At 39.7% G+C, this 18,838-nt stretch overlaps 1 protein-coding gene across 1 annotated transcript; it reads right to left on the bottom strand.

The window, feature by feature from the left end:
- Positions 1 to 418: 418 nt before the first annotated feature.
- ALDH7A1 (aldehyde dehydrogenase 7 family member A1) lies at positions 419 to 17,028 on the bottom strand. The gene is made up of 18 exons (XM_084503574.1): positions 16,826 to 17,028; positions 16,685 to 16,738; positions 16,355 to 16,420; positions 14,597 to 14,677; positions 11,620 to 11,743; positions 10,898 to 11,030; positions 10,266 to 10,310; positions 9,171 to 9,248; positions 8,448 to 8,545; positions 7,403 to 7,444; positions 5,879 to 5,973; positions 4,878 to 4,962; positions 4,460 to 4,566; positions 3,599 to 3,715; positions 3,054 to 3,151; positions 2,816 to 2,889; positions 1,783 to 1,858; positions 419 to 928 (listed from the first exon to the last, which is right to left on the bottom strand). Exons 1-18 carry the CDS (start codon positions 16,997 to 16,999, stop codon positions 874 to 876), a joined length of 1,602 nt encoding a protein of 533 aa, XP_084359700.1. The 5' UTR covers positions 17,000 to 17,028; the 3' UTR covers positions 419 to 873.
- Positions 17,029 to 18,838: the final 1,810 nt, after the last annotated feature.

Here is an 18,838-nt window from a genome sequence, read left to right as displayed (position 1 = left end):
CAGTGTCTGTAGTCTTCAGTCTCCATGAGAAAATGCCACCTAATTTGAAATTGCACACAAACAACTTGCCTTTCCACAGCAAATCCCTGCTAGAAAAGTATTCCCTCCTGGCTGCACATCTGGTTCTTCAGCTCATTTGATTGAAGAATGTGAAAAGGGCCATGGCAACCTCAATCAGCTCTCAAACCTTCTAGCCTAAGAGATGGTTACACAAGCCTGCAATAACCCTTGATCTTTCCCATTATTTCCCAACACATGGGGCAAAAGTGTCCTTTCCAAAAAAGATGCAGAAAACTAAAGTGTCTCATTTAGCTGAACTACGTTCCTCCCAGCTGTCAGCTCAGTGAGAGGAAATGGATGGACTGCTCAAAGTTTCTGCTTCAAAACAGTGAGCAAAAAAAACTAGAAGCCTAAGGAATTTCACAAAAGGTACGTTTATTTATGCATTGAAAAATAGCGCTGCACTGCCCAGCTCCCATAGCACCAGGTAACCGTAGGAAATTCAACATGTAGTTTTAAGTATAGACCCACTGGATGGAAATAATTAGCAAATTGTAAGGAGGCAAGAGATACAGACAATGATGATATTGAAGTACAATGATAAGGCAACAGAAGACTATCCAGCCCACCTCAATCCAAGTTTGCTAATTTTGGCCACCTTCCCTTCTTCCCAAAGACCGCAGATTTCTCAGTTGAAGACAGAAGTAGTAATTTCATACATTAAAAGTTAAGCAATTTTAGAGTATCTGATTTTTGACAGAATCATCATTGATGCAGCCAAGTTTTAGGCAATTAATTTTCTTCGCCATGGGGCTTAGAAGGTGCATGTTTCTGAAATGTTAGGAGTTCGTGGCATGACCATTCATAACGTTGTTATTGAAACTTGATTCCTTGAGCCAAAGGTAAATCCTTGCTGTAGTTGATTGTACTGGAAGAGAAACAAGTATTTAGAGATGAAGCTCAATCACTGAGACAGATTATGCAGCCCACTTCCCAAGTACATTGCTTCTGACTGCTGTTAAATAGATATGAAAGACTTCTGGGAATGGTTTGTCTGTTCAAAGTCATCAGCTGTCTTTAGTTCAGTTTCCAGAACAGTATCCACATAAAGGGAAAGACCACATTCCCTGTGCTCTCTTCCTTGGTAGATCGAAGTATAATCCCTTATTTCACCTCTTAACAACAGAACATCCATATAGGAAATCAAGGTGTGATTTCTCACATTCATATGTCTTCACACAGTAACCAAGTTAGCAAAGGAAAATGCCAGGGAGGGAATGGGAAAGATAACTGCTAGAGGCCAACCATCATCAGACTCATGGAAAGACACCCAACACTTCAACAAATTATCATCCCATTGGCAATAATGGCCCCCTCTCTGTGGGTGCCACTTCACGTATTTCCTGAAAGTTTCCAGTAATCTAATTTCTAGCTTGGTTTAAGATTAGGCAAGAGGGAAATCAAAAAATAAACAAATTATTAAATAAATAAACCATGTTTAAAGAATAAACTCTTTTTCCAGCTTTTACAAATTGCCCTATTCTGTAGAAAGAGGTTTTCCCTTTGAGGAATGGTGAGTAAAGATAGGTCTTTAAAGAAGTCATCTTCTATTAGGAACACAGTTGTAAATTCTTACATGATGAAAAAGAAAAACTACACTTTTACATGTTTATCTCACACTTAGTGTAGATAACCTCCTGTAGTCACAGATTTATATATTTTGGACTTTAGCAAATCTATCTGTAATTTACACTTAAATGCGATTAAAAATGTCTGCCTTACCAAGTTGACCGTCTCATATAAAGTTTCCATGAATCGCTTCCAGATTCTCTTCCCCCACCAGTGTGCTTTTCACCACCTGTAGGAGAAAGGTTATAAATGAAAACATGAAAATTTTCTGGAGCATGGAAATATGGACTAACTTCAGGAGGTGAGACATTTGTAAAAACTCATGGGGTAAACTATTCCCTCTTCCTTGTTCTAAACCTGAAATAAATTACCAGAATACCGCTAAGTACAGCTCACATAGCTTGTTCTCTCCCTGTTCTCAATCTAAAAACCATCTGTCCAAAGTTGAAAGTCTCACCACACTGGCACCAGAGAATGCTGTTTTAAACATATTTTAATGTGAGACAACTGTACAAGAATGTGTTGGTTCTTATACTGTTTAAATGATCAGATTAATATTTCTTCTTTCCTATCCCATTTTCTTTTGTATATAAAAAAGAAAGGCAAAAATCTTGCGAGACTCTTGCAACAGTACTCTATGCTGTACTTTTTTGTAAACATACACAAGCATATATAACAAGTATGTTCAAGACTGCTTTAATTAAAACTCCATTTTAAACAGTTTTCCACTCAGACATATCTCTAAACAAGTTCAAAACATAATTCTGAGTTACATTACCTTAATGGAGGAACCAAAATGATACCAGTCTTTGATTTTTAAGTATTCCATATATTTTTAAAAGATGAAACCCAACTACCTCCAGTCATTTTTCTGTTTTCTGCTACAGCAGTGTGATTTGAAATTAACTTCATTCATTTCTTCAGATTTAGTAATTTAAATGGACCGATTAAAGTCTTGAAAAATAAATAAGATGAGATCTAAGCTACACTAACTTTACAGTAACAATGCTTTGAATTCCACCTGAAGCTTTTCTTTGCATGAAAAGCTAATACAGTCATTAGTTAAAAAAATCCACTCAGCATTAAAAAAAAGAAACCTTAAGAATAATAGCAACTCTGTAGAAATGGTACCAGTGAATTTCATTGTTTAAAGGAAAAAAGAAAGCATACAGTGCAAGTAACATACCAAAAGCACCACCAATCTCTGCCCCACTGGTTGGGATATTGACATTCACAATGCCACAGTCAGATCCCTTTGGCCTACGAAAAGAGATAGGACACAATTACTGCTGAGGATCAGGAAAGGCTCCTTCCCTAAAATGAGGGCCGTAAAGTGCTCAACTAGCAGTATGTACAGACATAAGAAGACACAAAATACAACAATCTTATATTTCAAGAATGTAGAAAAGTAATTTTAATCATACCCAAGCCATCGGAAAATCCTTCCCAAATCCTTGGTAAAGATACTGCTGGAAAGACCTTGTTTTACTTCATTATTCCAGGCAAAAACCTCCTCTTCCTCCTGTACAGAAGCATGTCAATAGCTAAACCACACCTTCTCAAAGCAAAGCAGTTAAAAAGAAGCTCTGTCAGGAAAACTCCAATATGTTACAACCAGAATACAAATACACTAAGTACCACTCGGCACATACACATGCAGCAAGTCAGAGATAGAATATTCCCCCTGACTGCACTGAAAAACATAACCTACTCTAGAGCAGGCAGACATGAGCAACAAAGATCTATTCCTGTACAGACTCTCATCTTAACAGCAGTGTTCTTCACAGAAAATATATAAATATAGCTACACAGTGAGGTAAGCTATTACAGTTCATGTCCCACAGTACACACCTATGGTTAGTGCTTTTTGAACTGTCAGGACAATTGCATGAACATGACACACATCAGAAATTGCTCTCCTGAAATCCCTGATCCCTGACACCAGACTATTTTCACATTGCTATTTTACCTTAAATTTCAGCACATACAGTATGGGAGCAAATGTCTCAGTGTGCACAATGGGTGCATTATGTGGAAGGCCAGTCACAATGGTTGGTTCAACGTAGTTTCCAGGGCGATTTATAACCTTCAAAATATATAAAAGAAGAAACAACTGACTAACTTCAGCCAAACCAGTATCCTGCTTAGTACCATTGAAGGAAGGGAATCATTAATATTTTGGTTACTACAGCTGTACCTATCAATCAGACATCGGAAGTCAGACCATCTGAGCAGATAACTTGAATTTTACTCTTGCTTACAAGTTTAATATATAGAGGTATTACTTAGTCTACTAAACAGGTAACCAAATCTCAAAGTCTACCAGCTGTTAAAAAAAAAACAAAAAACAAGTTCCTTCCTCCTACTTGTAAGCTGATTAGAATTTTAAAGGCACTAGGAATAAAGATGCCTGTAAAAACAAGAATTATCAGATCCTTATGTCCGGGAGAGTTAAACATCACATACGATGAAGATGAGCAAGTGACTTTTTGAATCTCTAATGTTTCTTGAAGTTTGACATTGTGAATCCAGTCACAGAACAGTATTTTTTCTTTGTTATGTGTTTGTTAGGCACTATTTACATTGTCATTTGTATTTTCATCACGTGACTGAATGGACAAAGGCTCATTGCCATTTCTTGGAGTAGAGTAAGTAGAGCTATCTTTACCCTAAGCACAGGATTGCAATTCCGACATTCTTTGACTGATTAACATAACATCCTGTAATGGATGACATGACAAACCAAAATGCAATCTTGGCCTAAGCTACCATGTTGCTGTATTTCTTTCCTAGAAGACTAATTGCAGCAGGGAGAATAAAAGTAAGTCACCTTTCCACCACAGACCACAGAGCCACCTTGTTGTTTTGCTTGTTCTACTGCATCAAGAAACATTTTCACTGCTTCTTTGGTATGAAGAGGCCCATACAGAGTGTCAGCTAAAACAAACAAAGAAAAAAACAAAACACACACACACAAAAAAATTCTTTCAGGACAACTTTTTATAACATTCTTTATCATAGCATTTTGAGAGTAACTATTTAACCTGTCCAAGATGAACAGTAACAGTAGTAGCTGGATTCTCCATCTCCCTTTCAGGGTTCGTATTCTGAATTAAACTAGCTATAACCATTCCCCAGTAAACTGCTAAAATTAGGTATCTTTGACCTATAATCATTTTGGAACTTAAACAAAAAGATGCAAACAGAAACATGTCTCCTAAGGCCATGAGTTGGAAAGAGCTACTTACAATCCCATGGATCACCAATGCGGACCTGGGCATAAGCTTTTGCAAGCTTTTCCACCACCACATCATGGATGCTTTCATGGAGGAACTAAAAACAAAACATGGTAAGAAGGCTGTAAGACAATGAAGCCTGTGCCACTAAGCCTGATGTACTGATGAAGAAAGTGCAGTAAAGTAAAGTAAAGTAAAGTAAAGAAAGTAATAATATGAGTATTATTACTCATATTCAGCAAATACCATATGTGAAAATAAACACAAGAGCAAAGCCTGATATATAAATATAGCTAGCACCACCATGAAAGCAAATCATGAAGATTTAAAAGAATCAAAGAAAAAAATACATTTTAATTTAACTGCATTACAGATCAATGATACCCACACATTTTGTAAACTCTTAAGCTAAGCGTTTTGGTACGAATACTCAAGTGATTTTTATTGCTGTAATTTGAGGAATTACCACCCCTCCTATCTGCACAAAGTTAAACTACATCTTTCTTTACAAAAATTTACCCAATCAACCCAATTCTGGAAAAAAAAAAATACACAAACACATGTGATACATTTAAATTTGCTCAGTGATTGGTAAAAAAAAAACAAAGAAGGAAAAAACATGCAAGCAACACATGCACCCTTGCACTGCTGAAATTTAAACTCCACAAACCATAATTTGAAGCAGGCACACAGGAATGAGTTCTTGCAATGCAACAGAAGAGAAATACAGGAATTATGATGAGTTTTAATTTGAAAGTTTTAGGTCCATGTGAGAAACAAATTAAAAAAAAAACTCTCTGGAATTAGAATTATAGTGACAAACTATAATTCATCTGCCAGAAAAACTGCTGTCATATTTACCTATCACATTGATTTTAGTCAGAATAAAAACGTCTAACAAATACTGTTTGTTGTTCTCCACAATATTAGTAATTGATAAGCATTTTCTGAACAAATTCGGAATTAATTTTAAAGTCAGAGCTACCCAAACAAGTTCATACACTGTTACTTACCAGTCTTCTGGCAGTTGTGCACCTCTGACCTGCCGTTCCCACAGCAGCAAATAGAGCAGATGGGATGACTAGGTTCAGATCTGCGTCTTCAAACACTTAAAAGTTAAACATCGCAATGTTACTTAAAAAAACAGACAAGATGAAAACTGATGTTTATGTGCTGAAGGTTCTCTAAACTTACAAAACCAAAAACACTAGAAAGAATATAATAAACTCTGATATGTTGCTCAAGAAGCATTAGGAATGGCAGCACTAGCATAGTACACTAAGATACAGAGAAACACCTCAAAACTCCCATTGTACCTGGAATTAGACACCTGCAACTGGACATAAACATAGCTTTGAACCTAAGAATTTGAACTAAAGAGCCTATCATGATAAAATTTGCAAAGTATCTCAGCTTCATTTTAATCCAAAAAATTACAAGCAATTTCTTGCCACTTCTTCACCTTCCCTCCATGAGTAGAAGTCTAGTTGCATAGAGAAACAATGGTAAAGGATATCTTGATAGCATTAAAAAAAAAGGTAGCTGTAAGGCACAGGTTCACAGTAGTGTAAAACACAAATGAGCTGAACAAATTCATGTGTCCAGAGACATGAGAATCTTATATCAAAGCCTGTATATATAAGCCTCAGAAGACCCCCAATATATCATTCAGCTTAACCAGTCCCACAGAATTCTCCGTGTCCAAAACTATTACTGAATCTGGAAATAAGTCCAAGAAAGCAATTTTCATGTAATCATTCAAAGTCAATTTCAGAAAAAGTAGGACTTTTATATGAAAAAGGAAACATTTCTCTTATGACAAAACAAGTTTACACTACTTTGTGCCAAACAGCACAAGCAAGAAAAAAGAAATGGATCATACCAGATTTTCAAAAGTGCTCAATATTCTAGATAGGCAACAACATTTGTTCAATTCACAGCAAAGGTGAAAAAGAAGGCTGTAACACGGTCTTCTTAGAACAGCAGCTTAGGTATTTAGTTGGTTTATATTTTCTTTCTGTCATACCACTCAGTGTTACAGAACTTGCATCATGCTTATCTGGGAATCAGAACGTGCCCTAAACTACATGAACCTGTAAAACAGGCTACTGAAATGAATACCTACATGCTTTACTTTCAAGTAAAATACTATCTTAGGTGTCATATATCTACATGTATGCCTACATATATATGTAGATGTACTTATACTCTAAAATGCTAAAAGTGTCATGTTCAGAGTAGATCCAAATTTCATTAGCAGCATTGTCCACATCACATTACTGATGCCTACTGCTTCGCCAATTCAATTTTTCAAATCAAAAGTAATAATATGAATTTGAATTCTCATTTTCATCCTAAAGCACTACCCCTCAAGAACACCGAAGACAGAAAGAGAAAAAAAAATACAACCACATTCCACTAAGGACTTTTTAAACCCCCCAGTGTAAAAATAAATAAATAAATAAAAATGCTATGAACATTTATATACTAACTTCCAAATAACATCTATGGGACTAAATTTCTACACTGCATATTACCAATAATGGCGTTGTTTCCTCCCAGTTCCAGCAGACTCCGGCCTAATAAAAACACACAGAATTATATCAATTGCACGTGTTTATTGCGCATTTCAGTAAATTTCAGTAAAATCATCTCTAATTAAAGCTAGGTTTCATTACATGTATTCTTCTGTATAGACAGTGTAGTCAACTAATTGCACTAGTTAACGTAGAAAATTACGCTGAATACTACATCTATCACATAATGTGAAGAAAAATACCTGGAGAACAGCTAGAGCAGAAAAAAAAGCTTTTTTTTAAAAAATAGGTGAAAATAGCACTGGAAAAGAAAAAGAAGAATGCAAAACAAACTGCAGGATAAATAGTATGAGGCAGATGAAGAAGAGGAGGAGTTACTATTCAGACTGAAATGTATAAATTAAAAAAATAACACTTAAGCAGGCTTGTGTATTTCTATGGCACCTGTTTTATCTCAAATCTGAGAGAAAGAATCAGAATCTACTTCTAGGTGAACCTTTGCAAGGTGTTCTGAATTTTTCGACACTAACAAACTTCAAATATGCAAAATAAGGAAGTCTTGTTCACAATGAAACTTCTAACTAAAGAGTTAGAATCCAGCAGCTGTGCATGGACTCACAGCTATGCATCCTTGAATATCTGAAACAAATATGGTACCTCAAAGGTCCTAACTTTTCTCCCGTATTTAGAAGTAGTAGAAGGCAAAGGAGTGTTTTTCCATGAAAGGAGTTGCCAAAAGACCATAGGCCCCATCTGTCCATTTGTAAATCTCCATACAATACAGCTGCAGAAACCTCCAAATTAACTGCAGAACCATGGATTTGTGGACATCTTGGGAAAAAAAAATCCTGATATTGTGACTGAACTAAATGAAAAATGTAATAGTTAGTTCTGAGCTGTTTCCTCATCCTACTCCCATCAAGCTGAAAAAAAGATAACAAAGGAGGTAAGTGAAATAAGATGTAATTTTAAAATAATATGGGATTGCCCTACCTTTTGCAACCACGGAAACAAAAGAAGAAAAGATCCCAGCCCTGACACTCACCAAATCTCTCCTGAACCATAAGCGCTACTTGTTTGCCCACTTTTGTGCTGCCAGTGAAGGACAACAGGTCCATTCTCTCATCTCTTGCCATTGCTGTCCTGCACAACAAGACATACATTTATTAGAAGAGCAAACAGCTGGAAAAGACACTCACACCTTTCACATACACCAAACATAATTAAGTGACTGAGCAGACATCAGGAAAGCTTCTCACTCAGAAAAGAGGAACAACTGTTTCCCTCCCCTGTTTCATGCCAAACTGTAAGTTCATCACCTGTATTAACTTTGCAATTCAGCCCAAGCTACACAGTGAGATCAGTTCCCATTGTTGTGTTCCCTAAGAAGATAAGCACACCTATGATTTTTAATGGTTACCATATTTATTTTTTTCACTTCTCCTCCTGAAACTCTCAAGTATATATTTGTATTAGGAATTTCCACATTGCAATAATCACATGGAACACTTTTACTCATTTTGCACTTATATGCAAGTACACAGTCCCTACGTGAGCATGGCAAATGGCGAAGTATTCTCCTCTACAAGTGGTCTGAAATGCTAACAGGCAAGAAAGTGAAAAAAAGTATATGATTAGTGGAATTTTATGTTGTACTTGCCTGTACAGGCAACTCCTGGAGATGGGATTAATTTTAAAACCAGGAATCCTTTCAATAATATTATTTGTCCTCTATCCACATTCACAAAACACAAGAAATGTTACCTACCCAATGTCTGCTCCACCACAGACCAGAGAACAGATTGCTCCAGGTATTTTGTTATCCTCCAAGACTTTGGCAATTATCCTAGAATCAAAGATGCAAAAATTTCAGAGATTTCTGACAGGTGCACATGAAAGGCAATGAGCCATTAAAACTATCTGACCATGCAAATGAAGAAGAATCAGGTTTAAAAAAAAAAAAGTCTTGCAGTTAAAAAGTTTGCAAAAAACACGCACACTTCTCCATTCAAGGACCTTGGTGTTATAATCACTGCTCAGGCAGAAGTAAGACTCAAAATTATATCCCATATGTATCCACACAACTGGCATAGAGAAACATAGATCAGTGGCCATATGTAGTCTTTCTGGCCATATGTAGTCTTTCACCGTTAGAAAGAGACATATAACTTCATGAGGTTACTTAAAATACTTACAGGTAGCTTGTGGCCATGTTTTGAGGCCCATTTTAAAGCTACAAGACATACTAGTTAGTTATTTTGAAGGGGACCTTTTATATTTAGAATATAAAAATAAATCTTATTTTTAGCTTGCAGTAGGTAAGTATTTAAAATGCTAATACAGTAAAACAAAGTAGCAATAAACCTAGAATATGTACCACTATGACACTATGCTTCAGAGTTCTCTGTATCAGGAATGGGTTTTGAACCCTGGAAAGGTATGTTGTGATGTTACTAGTTTTAGATAATAAGGACTGTGTGAACACATCTTCAGGAGATACGTCTTCACAGACAGACAGAAGAATTTGCCAAAACCAAAACAAACAAAAAACAAAAATAGTGCTGATGTGGGGCTGAGACTCCCAAAAAAACAGATTATTCTAAAACATGAGTGTGTGATTATGGGCAGGTGAATTTCATGAGCAATTCATCTTTTACAGGGAAGCAAGCCACAGAGCTAGAACTTTTTCAGGAGAAGCACAGAACTGGTCCCAGAAAAGATGGTAATGGTACAGGTAACATGCTATATATACTGTATACATTTTATGTAACAAGAGAAAGCATTTCTCACCACTGAGCACTACCTCAGACAGAAAACAAGTTGTTTAAAATGTAAGACAGAAAGCAAAGAAACCAGAACTCACTTTGTAACAGCAACACTGATGAGGGATGTTGTAGGAGCACCTTTCCTAAAAGGGGAAAAAAATAATTAAATATGCAATTTCATGGTATGTCAAATACAGCAAACTTAGGCTGGTTATCAGATATATGTTAAGACAATTCACGTGTTTCTGTCCACAGTTGAGCATTCAGAGCTCCTACTGAGCTCAGCATGAACAAGAGCAAGGCCAGACATTTAAGTGAAGCAGTTAAATGGCAATGAAGCTGGAGTGTAGAGAGAAAGTAAAGTCAATTACTTAACTGACAATACAATAATTTAAATTTTTAATTTGAACTGTACCAATTGTGAAAGTGTTTTTCCTTCTGTTGTTAATATCAGTGCTGCAAGACCTAAACCTTGTTTCTTCACTAACTTGCCATATGCCTGAGCCTTGTGCAGGTCTGGATCTCAACATTTAATAAAGAGGTTACTGAGGTTACCATAAAAGAAAATTTTTTTTGACTTCAAGTGAACATTAAGAATACAAATAAATTAAGCCTACATAAATGGAATCAAACACACAGATACAAGTGATGTTTGATAACAAGTACATGTCTGAGATAATAGCTCTGCAGTTTTAAAATACTGATAGCACATAGGAGAGCTGCATCATACCAGAGGCAAGCATTTCCACAGATCATTGCAATTGCACTGTTCCACCCATAAACTGCGACAGGGAAGTTGAAGGCCGTGATGATTCCGACTAAGCCAACAGGATTCCACTGCTCTATAAGCGCATGGCCAGGTCCTGGAGGCAAAGACACAACACACCGCAATTTGCAACCACTGAATGTTTTTCAAAAAGGAAATCACAAAGCCCTGTGAACAAGGGACTTTGCAGCACTCCTCTGGTCATCAGAGCGTTAGCTTCTGGAGAGCTGTATTGCAAGCTGTATTGTTCAGCCTACTGGAACAAGATTAACTAGACTTTTAAAAAAATAGTAACGTGGCAGCGTGAACTTTTTCTACTTTAACTCTTCAGTTAACTGAATGCTGGTTGCTTATTAATCAATAACCAACAAAAGGCCTCTCAGATCTAAGCACACCAACAAACTTTTTACATACTTTCCTCTACCGCCTTCACTACTGAAATGGCAAAGAGAATCTAATGCTTCAGAGAGCAGAGGAGAAATCTCTTGCCTCACTTGATACAAGTCCTAGGACAGACACTTCTGGCAGTGGTGTTACTGCCTAACAGCACATCTGTTCCTAGACAACATGCTCCATAAATAACTCACAGCACAGCGTTTTTGTTGAGATATGTCACTATATATTTAGGATATTACAACCCCATCCCTTCAGTAATACAGAAAAAAAAAATTTGCACACATACTTACTTTCTGAAGGCAAAACAGGTCCACCAATCATTCGGGACAAACCAACAGCGTAATCACAGACATCAACATACTCCTGCACTTCCCCAACACCCTCGACATAAATCTTTCCCATTTCCAATGAGACCTGAAAACATTAAGAACAAGACACAATTCTTTTTTTTTTTTGTAATTCATACTCGTTTCCAGTACTTTTTATCTCCTACTATTATTAGGTTTATCTGTACACCAAGTAAGATTCAATGCAGATTTTTTCACTAGAAGAGATTCACCTATTCCTAAAATATTCACAGCTTAAAGGAAAAAAAAAAAAACACAATAGACAACCAGATTAAGAGTCACATTCCCATACAATAGAAGGAAATTAATATAGGAAATTAATCAGCAGAGGTAATTAATATATTTAAAGAAGTATCCAACAACAATGAGATTCACAGCTTTGGCTCAAAGAACATTTTTGTCAGGTCATTCGCGCACACTTTCAAATCAGGCGTGAAATAAATTGGAAAGGAAGGATTCCTCTGCTCCAGCAAAAGAAAATCACAGAATCACAGAACTGTAGGGGTTGAAAGGGACCTCGAAAGATCATCGGGTCCAACCCCCTTGCCAAAGCAGGTTCCTCAGAGCAGGCTGCCCAGGTAGGCGTCCAGACAGTCCTTGAATGTCTCCAGAGAAGGAGACTCCACAACCTCCCTAGGCAGCCTGTTCCAATTCTCTGTCACCCTCACCGTGAAGAAGTTCTTTCGCATGTCAGTGCAGAACTTCCTGTGCTCTAACCTGCACCACTGCCCCTTGTCCTATCCCCACAAACCACTGAGAAGAGGTTGGCTACATCCTTCTGTCCCCCATCCCTCAGGTATTTATATGCATTGAGGAGATCCCCTCTCAGTCTTCTCTTCTCCAGGCCGAACAGACCCAGGTCTCTCAGCCTTTCTTCATAGGGAAGATGCTCCAGGCCCCGTATCATCTTTGTGGCCCTCCGCTGGACTCTTTCCAGGAGATCCCTGTCTTTCTTGTACTGGGGAGCCCAGAACTGGACACAGTACTCCAGGTGAGGCCTGACTGGGGCAGAGTAGAGGGGGAGGATCACCTCCCTTGACCTGCTGGCCATGCTCCTTTTAATGCACGCCAGGATCCCATTGGCCCTTTTGGCCACATAAGTAATTTAGATTTTTTCTTAAGAAAACTACTAATTTTATAACATCCCAAAGTGAGTTTGAGAGTTCCAATTTTCAAACATTGATGAAAACAACTGCTCATTTTTAGTCCTTTAGTGACCCAGGTGAGGTGTTTAGTAACAAGTTTTTTTTTTTTTGCTTTTCTTCGGAAGTCAGTCCTAAGCTATAGCCTTCTATTCTGTTAGAAGCACGTATGCATACACAGCAGACATACTGTTTGCCGATGAGAGTACATTGATATTTTAAGATATTTTCCTCCATAAGTAAGGAAATTTACTGACCTAGGAACTGGAAAGTTACCCATTTACTCCTACTTAATTTTGCAGTGATGCTATGATATCTACAGGTAACTTTATGCAAGTATCACCTACCACTTTAGGCTGAGGATTGCACTTTTAAAAAGCTGTTAAGCGAGGAGTCGGGTTCAATGATTGCCATAAGATTTTATTCTCCATGCAGAGATTAAAATAAAGCTGACTAAATACATCTCTAGGTATTGCTATGATGCCTATGGTTCCAAATCCTTGCTAGGCTACTCTGCTCACAGGAAAACTGCACATCTGATTTCTGCTTCATCCTAAAGAAAGGGAAGACATTTGAGAAGGGAGAGACCAGAATATAAAGGTTTTATGTAACACATTATTTGTTGGGAACAAATCATTTAGCATCTGAGCACCACACTCAGCAAACAGGATGCCTGGCCATCTCAAGGCAGAAGGAAAAACCCCTGTGGACAGCTATCAAGAGGCATCAGAAACAAATTGTTGAGCCTGTGGAAGTATTAGAAATACATCTGAACAATTGGCAAGGACATTCTGAGGCTAGGCTTTAAAGTCTCAATTGAACATGTAAAGGTGAGTTGCCATACTGCTCACTTTTACGTATGCCAGTTTCAAAATCTACAGCCAAGAGAAGTCTGAATACCTGGACACCTACTACACAGCTTTCACCCTGAGATTCAGCCCCTATCCTGGAAGAGCTCATTATCTTTTGGGAAAACTACAAACACACAACAAGGTTTCTCTAAGGAACATACAAACTGCTGTCGGTCCACACACTGGGAAGCTATAACATTTTTGAATACAAATGTACTTCTATACCACAGAAACTCTCACAGGGAGCCAGCATCTAGGGAACTAGCAGAGCAAAGTTTTGTAGGTTAACAGTATGGGTTTGACTACACATGGAGTTATTCAAGGATAGCTGTTTCTGAATAGCAGCACATACTGGCAAGCCTTGTAAAAGGAAAGTGGCAAGCTCCCCACTTGTCCCCTTTTCTTCCCTAGTAACTAGTGAGCGTTTTAAAGGAATGGTCCTTCAACCTTTACATCCTACACAGCACTGCAAGAAGATCTCATTAAGACCATCTCACCTTCTGAAGCCTTATACCTCCACATGTCAATTCTCAAAACCCTGCAGAACACCAGAAAAGGGCTCAAGGTTAAAAGCTCTGTGTTAGAGAAAGATCTTTTTCAGGATATCTTAAGTACACGACAGTGCTCTATCTGGCAGGCAAGTGGGAAAACAGCATGGCAGCAGTTGTAACTCTCTTCAGTTTACAGGCTCAGAACAAATTACACTTGGTTCGCCCAACAAGAAATACCATTTTCAGTGTAGGGTGTCAGAATGCTATAATACTTTTTTTTTTAATTTAAAGTTCTTTATGCAAGTTAACAGAACCAACAGCACTTTAACGGTTACTAAGGTTAGTATTGCAGAGTAGTACATTAAAACAAGAGCAAAACAGTTTTGACCTTTTTTTTCCCCCCTCTAAAGTCAGGCTGCTCCTTAAAACACCTTACCAAGCTTCCTAGAACTTTGATTTTTTGTCTCAGGGCATCGCCAATCTGTCGTACTATTTCTCCACGTTTTGGTGCAGGGATCTAGTCAAAAAAAAAAAAAAAAAAGAAAACATAAGAATGCATTTGAGATTGAACATCTCTGACTTCTGCTGCATACATTATGCTCATTTGCTACCCCTGTAGCAAGAGATCACTGGTTGCTGTAATTCTTCCCCCACTTCTCCTCCTAATCATGCATTCATTTTTATCTGCTTTACAACAAACTCCTACCTTGCAGAAACTAGTAACACTGCACATATTTACGCCTGTTCAAAATTTCAGTTCCACTGAATACTTACAGAAGAAGGCAGATTTCAAGTTCTTAGTTCTAATACTTGTGTTCAGCTACACCACTCACAAGGCCCCAGAAAAATCATCCAGAGTTCAGGAAACAGCATTTTTTAAAGAATTCTTAAAGGTTTCTGAGCTTCTGCAGCGTACTTAAAATATTTTCAAACTTTCTTTTCAATTTAACAATGGCCACTGACACTTACTTCGTTAGCAGATGCTGAGACAGACAGAAGCCTCAATTCTTAGAAAAATTAAACCTACGTACCAAATATTAATACATTTTTTGATGTGGTACCAGTTTGTTAAATAAGAATCTATGGCTAGAGTCAATAATAAGCCATTTTCATAAAACACATACAAGATCTATAGGATTAAAAACTGCTAAAGAGCAGGTAGCTGGGAAGAGAAGTGAGGAATCCATAAATGATACAAGCATATGTCTTCACAGTCAAAATCTTTTGGACAAGCTCATTAAGCCCAACAAAATTCACACACTAAAACCAAACAGCTTTGAGAAGAGATTTTAAAGCATTAGATCTGTTGATTCTTTTTTATTGTAGACTGCTTTCAAATTATCTCCAAACGCATCATGAGCTGGCATCCACTCACTAACATATTCAGAAGTTGTAACAAAAGAACATGTTTTAACATATCCTAAGAAAGCTGTTGTGTTTGTCCTAAACTTTATTCTCTTTAGATAAGGCAACCTGCTTTGCTGGATCAAGTACACAGAATGCATGATACCTTACAAAATACATCAAAGAAATGCCAGGTATCTGTAAAAACAAGCTTTTTATGGCCAGCAAGAGAACGGATGATGCCTGGAAATAGCTTGTACTGAGACACTAAGAACTACAGCTTCCTAAGGAGACAGAGCTTAGCTCTAATCTGATATAGCAACACAACACTAAAGCTTTGGAATAACATAGCTCTTTTGTGAAATATCAAGATTTGACTGGTGGTCAAAAAAGTGCAGTCAAAACTATCAGACTTCCTTACCCCTTGAAAGCAAGACTATCAGCAGGAGTTAGATAGCCAAATATTCCGCGAAACTCTCGCAGGAGAAAGCATGCTGCAACATGAAGTTAAAATATGCCCGGAGCAATAACGTGCTCGCTTACAAGGTTCCTGAACTTCAGCAGACCTGCTGGCGATGGCTTACAGGCACAAGCCTGCGTAAAGATGCCAGGCTTTTCAAAGCAAACAGTGTGCAAAGTCAATGTCCTCATCTTTGTACCTTAATGTAATGAATGCAAGTTGTCTGGCTTTGTTTCTTGGTCCTCGTTACAAACTTTTGCTTCAATGCAACGTATAGAACGTGAACATGTTTTTACACCCTCAACCAACAGGCCAACTTAAATAGGCCTTTAAATGCCAGAGACACGCATTAAAAGACAAACACCGTAAAAGTTAATTCTGTTCACTTACATCAGCCCAGACTTTCCATGCCTCTTTAGCCTTCTTTACTGTTTCTTCATAGTCCTCCAAACTCGCCTACGTAGGCAGAGAAGCAGATCAAAGAAAAAGTTAGTGACTTGCTCCCCAGCCACCCCCCCAAAAAAAAATAAAAATTAAAAAAAAAAAAAAAAAAAAAGATTGAGCATCCAACTCAAGCACGGGACATTTCTAGTGGACAACGCTTCGCAGAGGGGCCAGCAGCCCCTCGGCAGAGGAAGGATGAGCCAGGGGGCAGGGAGGGCTGGGGGCGAGCCTTTAGGGCAGCCCCCGACCCCGGGGCGGTGTTTGGGGCAGCCCTACCTGTCTGACGCTGGCGATGGGCTCGTTGTTGGCCGGGCAGTAGGTCGTCACCACCTAGAGCAGAAAGGAGCGCAGGGCGGGCGGTCACCGGCACGGCACCACCACCGCCACCGCCACCGCCACCGCCTCCCCCCGCCTCACCTGCCCGCTGCCTCCCCAGCGCCCATTGTAGACGCCCGGGTTCTCCTCCTGCAGGCCCAGCTCCCGCAGCCAGGCGTAGCGCGGCTGGCTCACCAGCAGGGTTGACATGGCGGCCGCCGCCCGCAGCGGCAGCAGCAGCGGCAGGGAGGCGGCAGCGTGGCGCAGCCCCAGCATCGCCGCCGCAATGGGCCCCGGCCCGCCCCGCCTCCGGGCCGCCCCCACGGCTACCGGCGGCGATTGGCGAGGACCGGCGGCGCCCCCCGGCACCTCCCGGTTCCCCCCGGCACCTCTCGGCTCTTCCCCGGCTCCCTCTGCCGGCCCCCAGCCTGCCCACGGCCCGCCCGGGGAGCCGGAGAGCCCAGCCCGGCCCCCGGGGCTCCTCAGGGAGGTGTTTGGGTCCCTTGTTTTCAAGTGAAAATCACATTTGGGTGATGTAAACAAAGCATGGCTATAAAGCAGGCTGGCACGGTTCAAAACCCCTACATGCCGTTGTCTTCGCTGCGTACACGGTCAAATTTTCACTCGGAAAGTGGGTTTGGATACCATAAAACGTGTAGCAAACAGGCAGTCGTCCCTTCAGCTCTGAAGGGGATATATAAAGAATCCTGAACAAAGCCGCTTGAAAGGGAAAGCGGTGCATCTGAAAGATAAAACTCTCCTCCAGGAGGAGGATGAAATCTTACATCTGTCCGGAGAAGGAGCACAGCCAAGAGAACAGCCGTGCCTGCTCTCTGCCGCTGCCTTGACATCGTGCTTTTAAAAACTTGACCTCCAGCAACTACCCTACGGATGGTACAGTAGATCAGTCCCCGGAGCTGTTTGTTCACTGTCTTGCCTGCAGAGCCTATATCTTGCTGGAGCTGCAACAACACCATCCACTCTGTTCACATGGCCCACCGAAACCTGGCAGATAAGTTTCAGTCTCATACCTGACCTGGAGTGAGTTTGTTTTGATCTAGTGATCCGGAGGTGTAAAGCATCCCTTGAGCTGTTCTGTCTCCTGATGGCTGTTAGTCATAGAGCAAACCTTCCTCTCAGAAGGTTAATTTACTATAGATCAAATACATAGATGAAACGGGTTCCAGCCCTCTGAACAGCATGAAGCACCTGGCGAAGCTGGAACTTCAGCAACACCTCATGTGCCTCAGGGAAGAACAGGCTTTTGAAAGAGTACCCGATTCATTTACTTGAGAGGCTTTTGTGGACATAACTGTCCTTGCATATTGTTCACCCAGCACGATAAATCACCAGCAGAACAGAAGCCCCCAGCTTTGTGTTTGAAGTTGGCAAGAAGCCTTGTGGAAACCACAAACTCTGCTTCTGCTACTGAAACTTCCCACAGATGACCCTCACAAAGTCTGGCATTAATGCCTCCTGGAGGGACAACAATAAAGAGACTGGAGAGAGAGACTAGCACAAGGACACAAACTTTCTTTTAGTATTTAATAACAACATTGTAAACACATCGCCTCAAGACAGTCTGGGTCCTGAAGGCATTAATAGGCCTTGATAACCAGCGTCATCTGGGGCCTCCAGCCCTCACTACTACATACAGACCACGGGAGCAGGCATTTATTTGAGCTCAACCTTTCGTATCTTCCTCTCTGAGCTATATTGGAGGAGTCCTGGTCCCACCATGGACTTCATGAGATAGACTCTGGCCTGGAGGCTTCTGACCTCAGCCTGTCATGGTGGGTCTGACAGTCCACTGCTAGCTTGGTCCTGAGCAGCAGGCTGGCTTGACCTCAGACCTGTGTTTCCCCTGCAATATGGTCTTCACCATGACTTTGGGTCATAAGTCCCTATCCAGCTGGCTGCACTGTTGCCTTTGGCTCTCTGCCCCCAGGGAGCCACCAGCTCTTGCTGAGTGAGGACTGGAGACTGGTTTTGTACTAAGGTCTTTGAGAGGTGGAAATTTCTAAAGCATTTTGTAATCTTGTGCAGACTTTCACCTTTTTTTTTTTTTTTTTTTTTTTTTTAGCATATCATGTGCTTGAAGGGGTATTTCAAAAT

Source organism: Aythya ferina (genome assembly GCF_964211825.1).
Source record: "Aythya ferina genome assembly, chromosome: Z".
Lineage (NCBI taxonomy): Eukaryota > Metazoa > Chordata > Aves > Anseriformes > Anatidae > Aythya > Aythya ferina.
The sequence above is the reverse complement of the archived record's forward strand: the minus strand, read 5'-3'. Positions and strand labels throughout refer to the sequence as shown.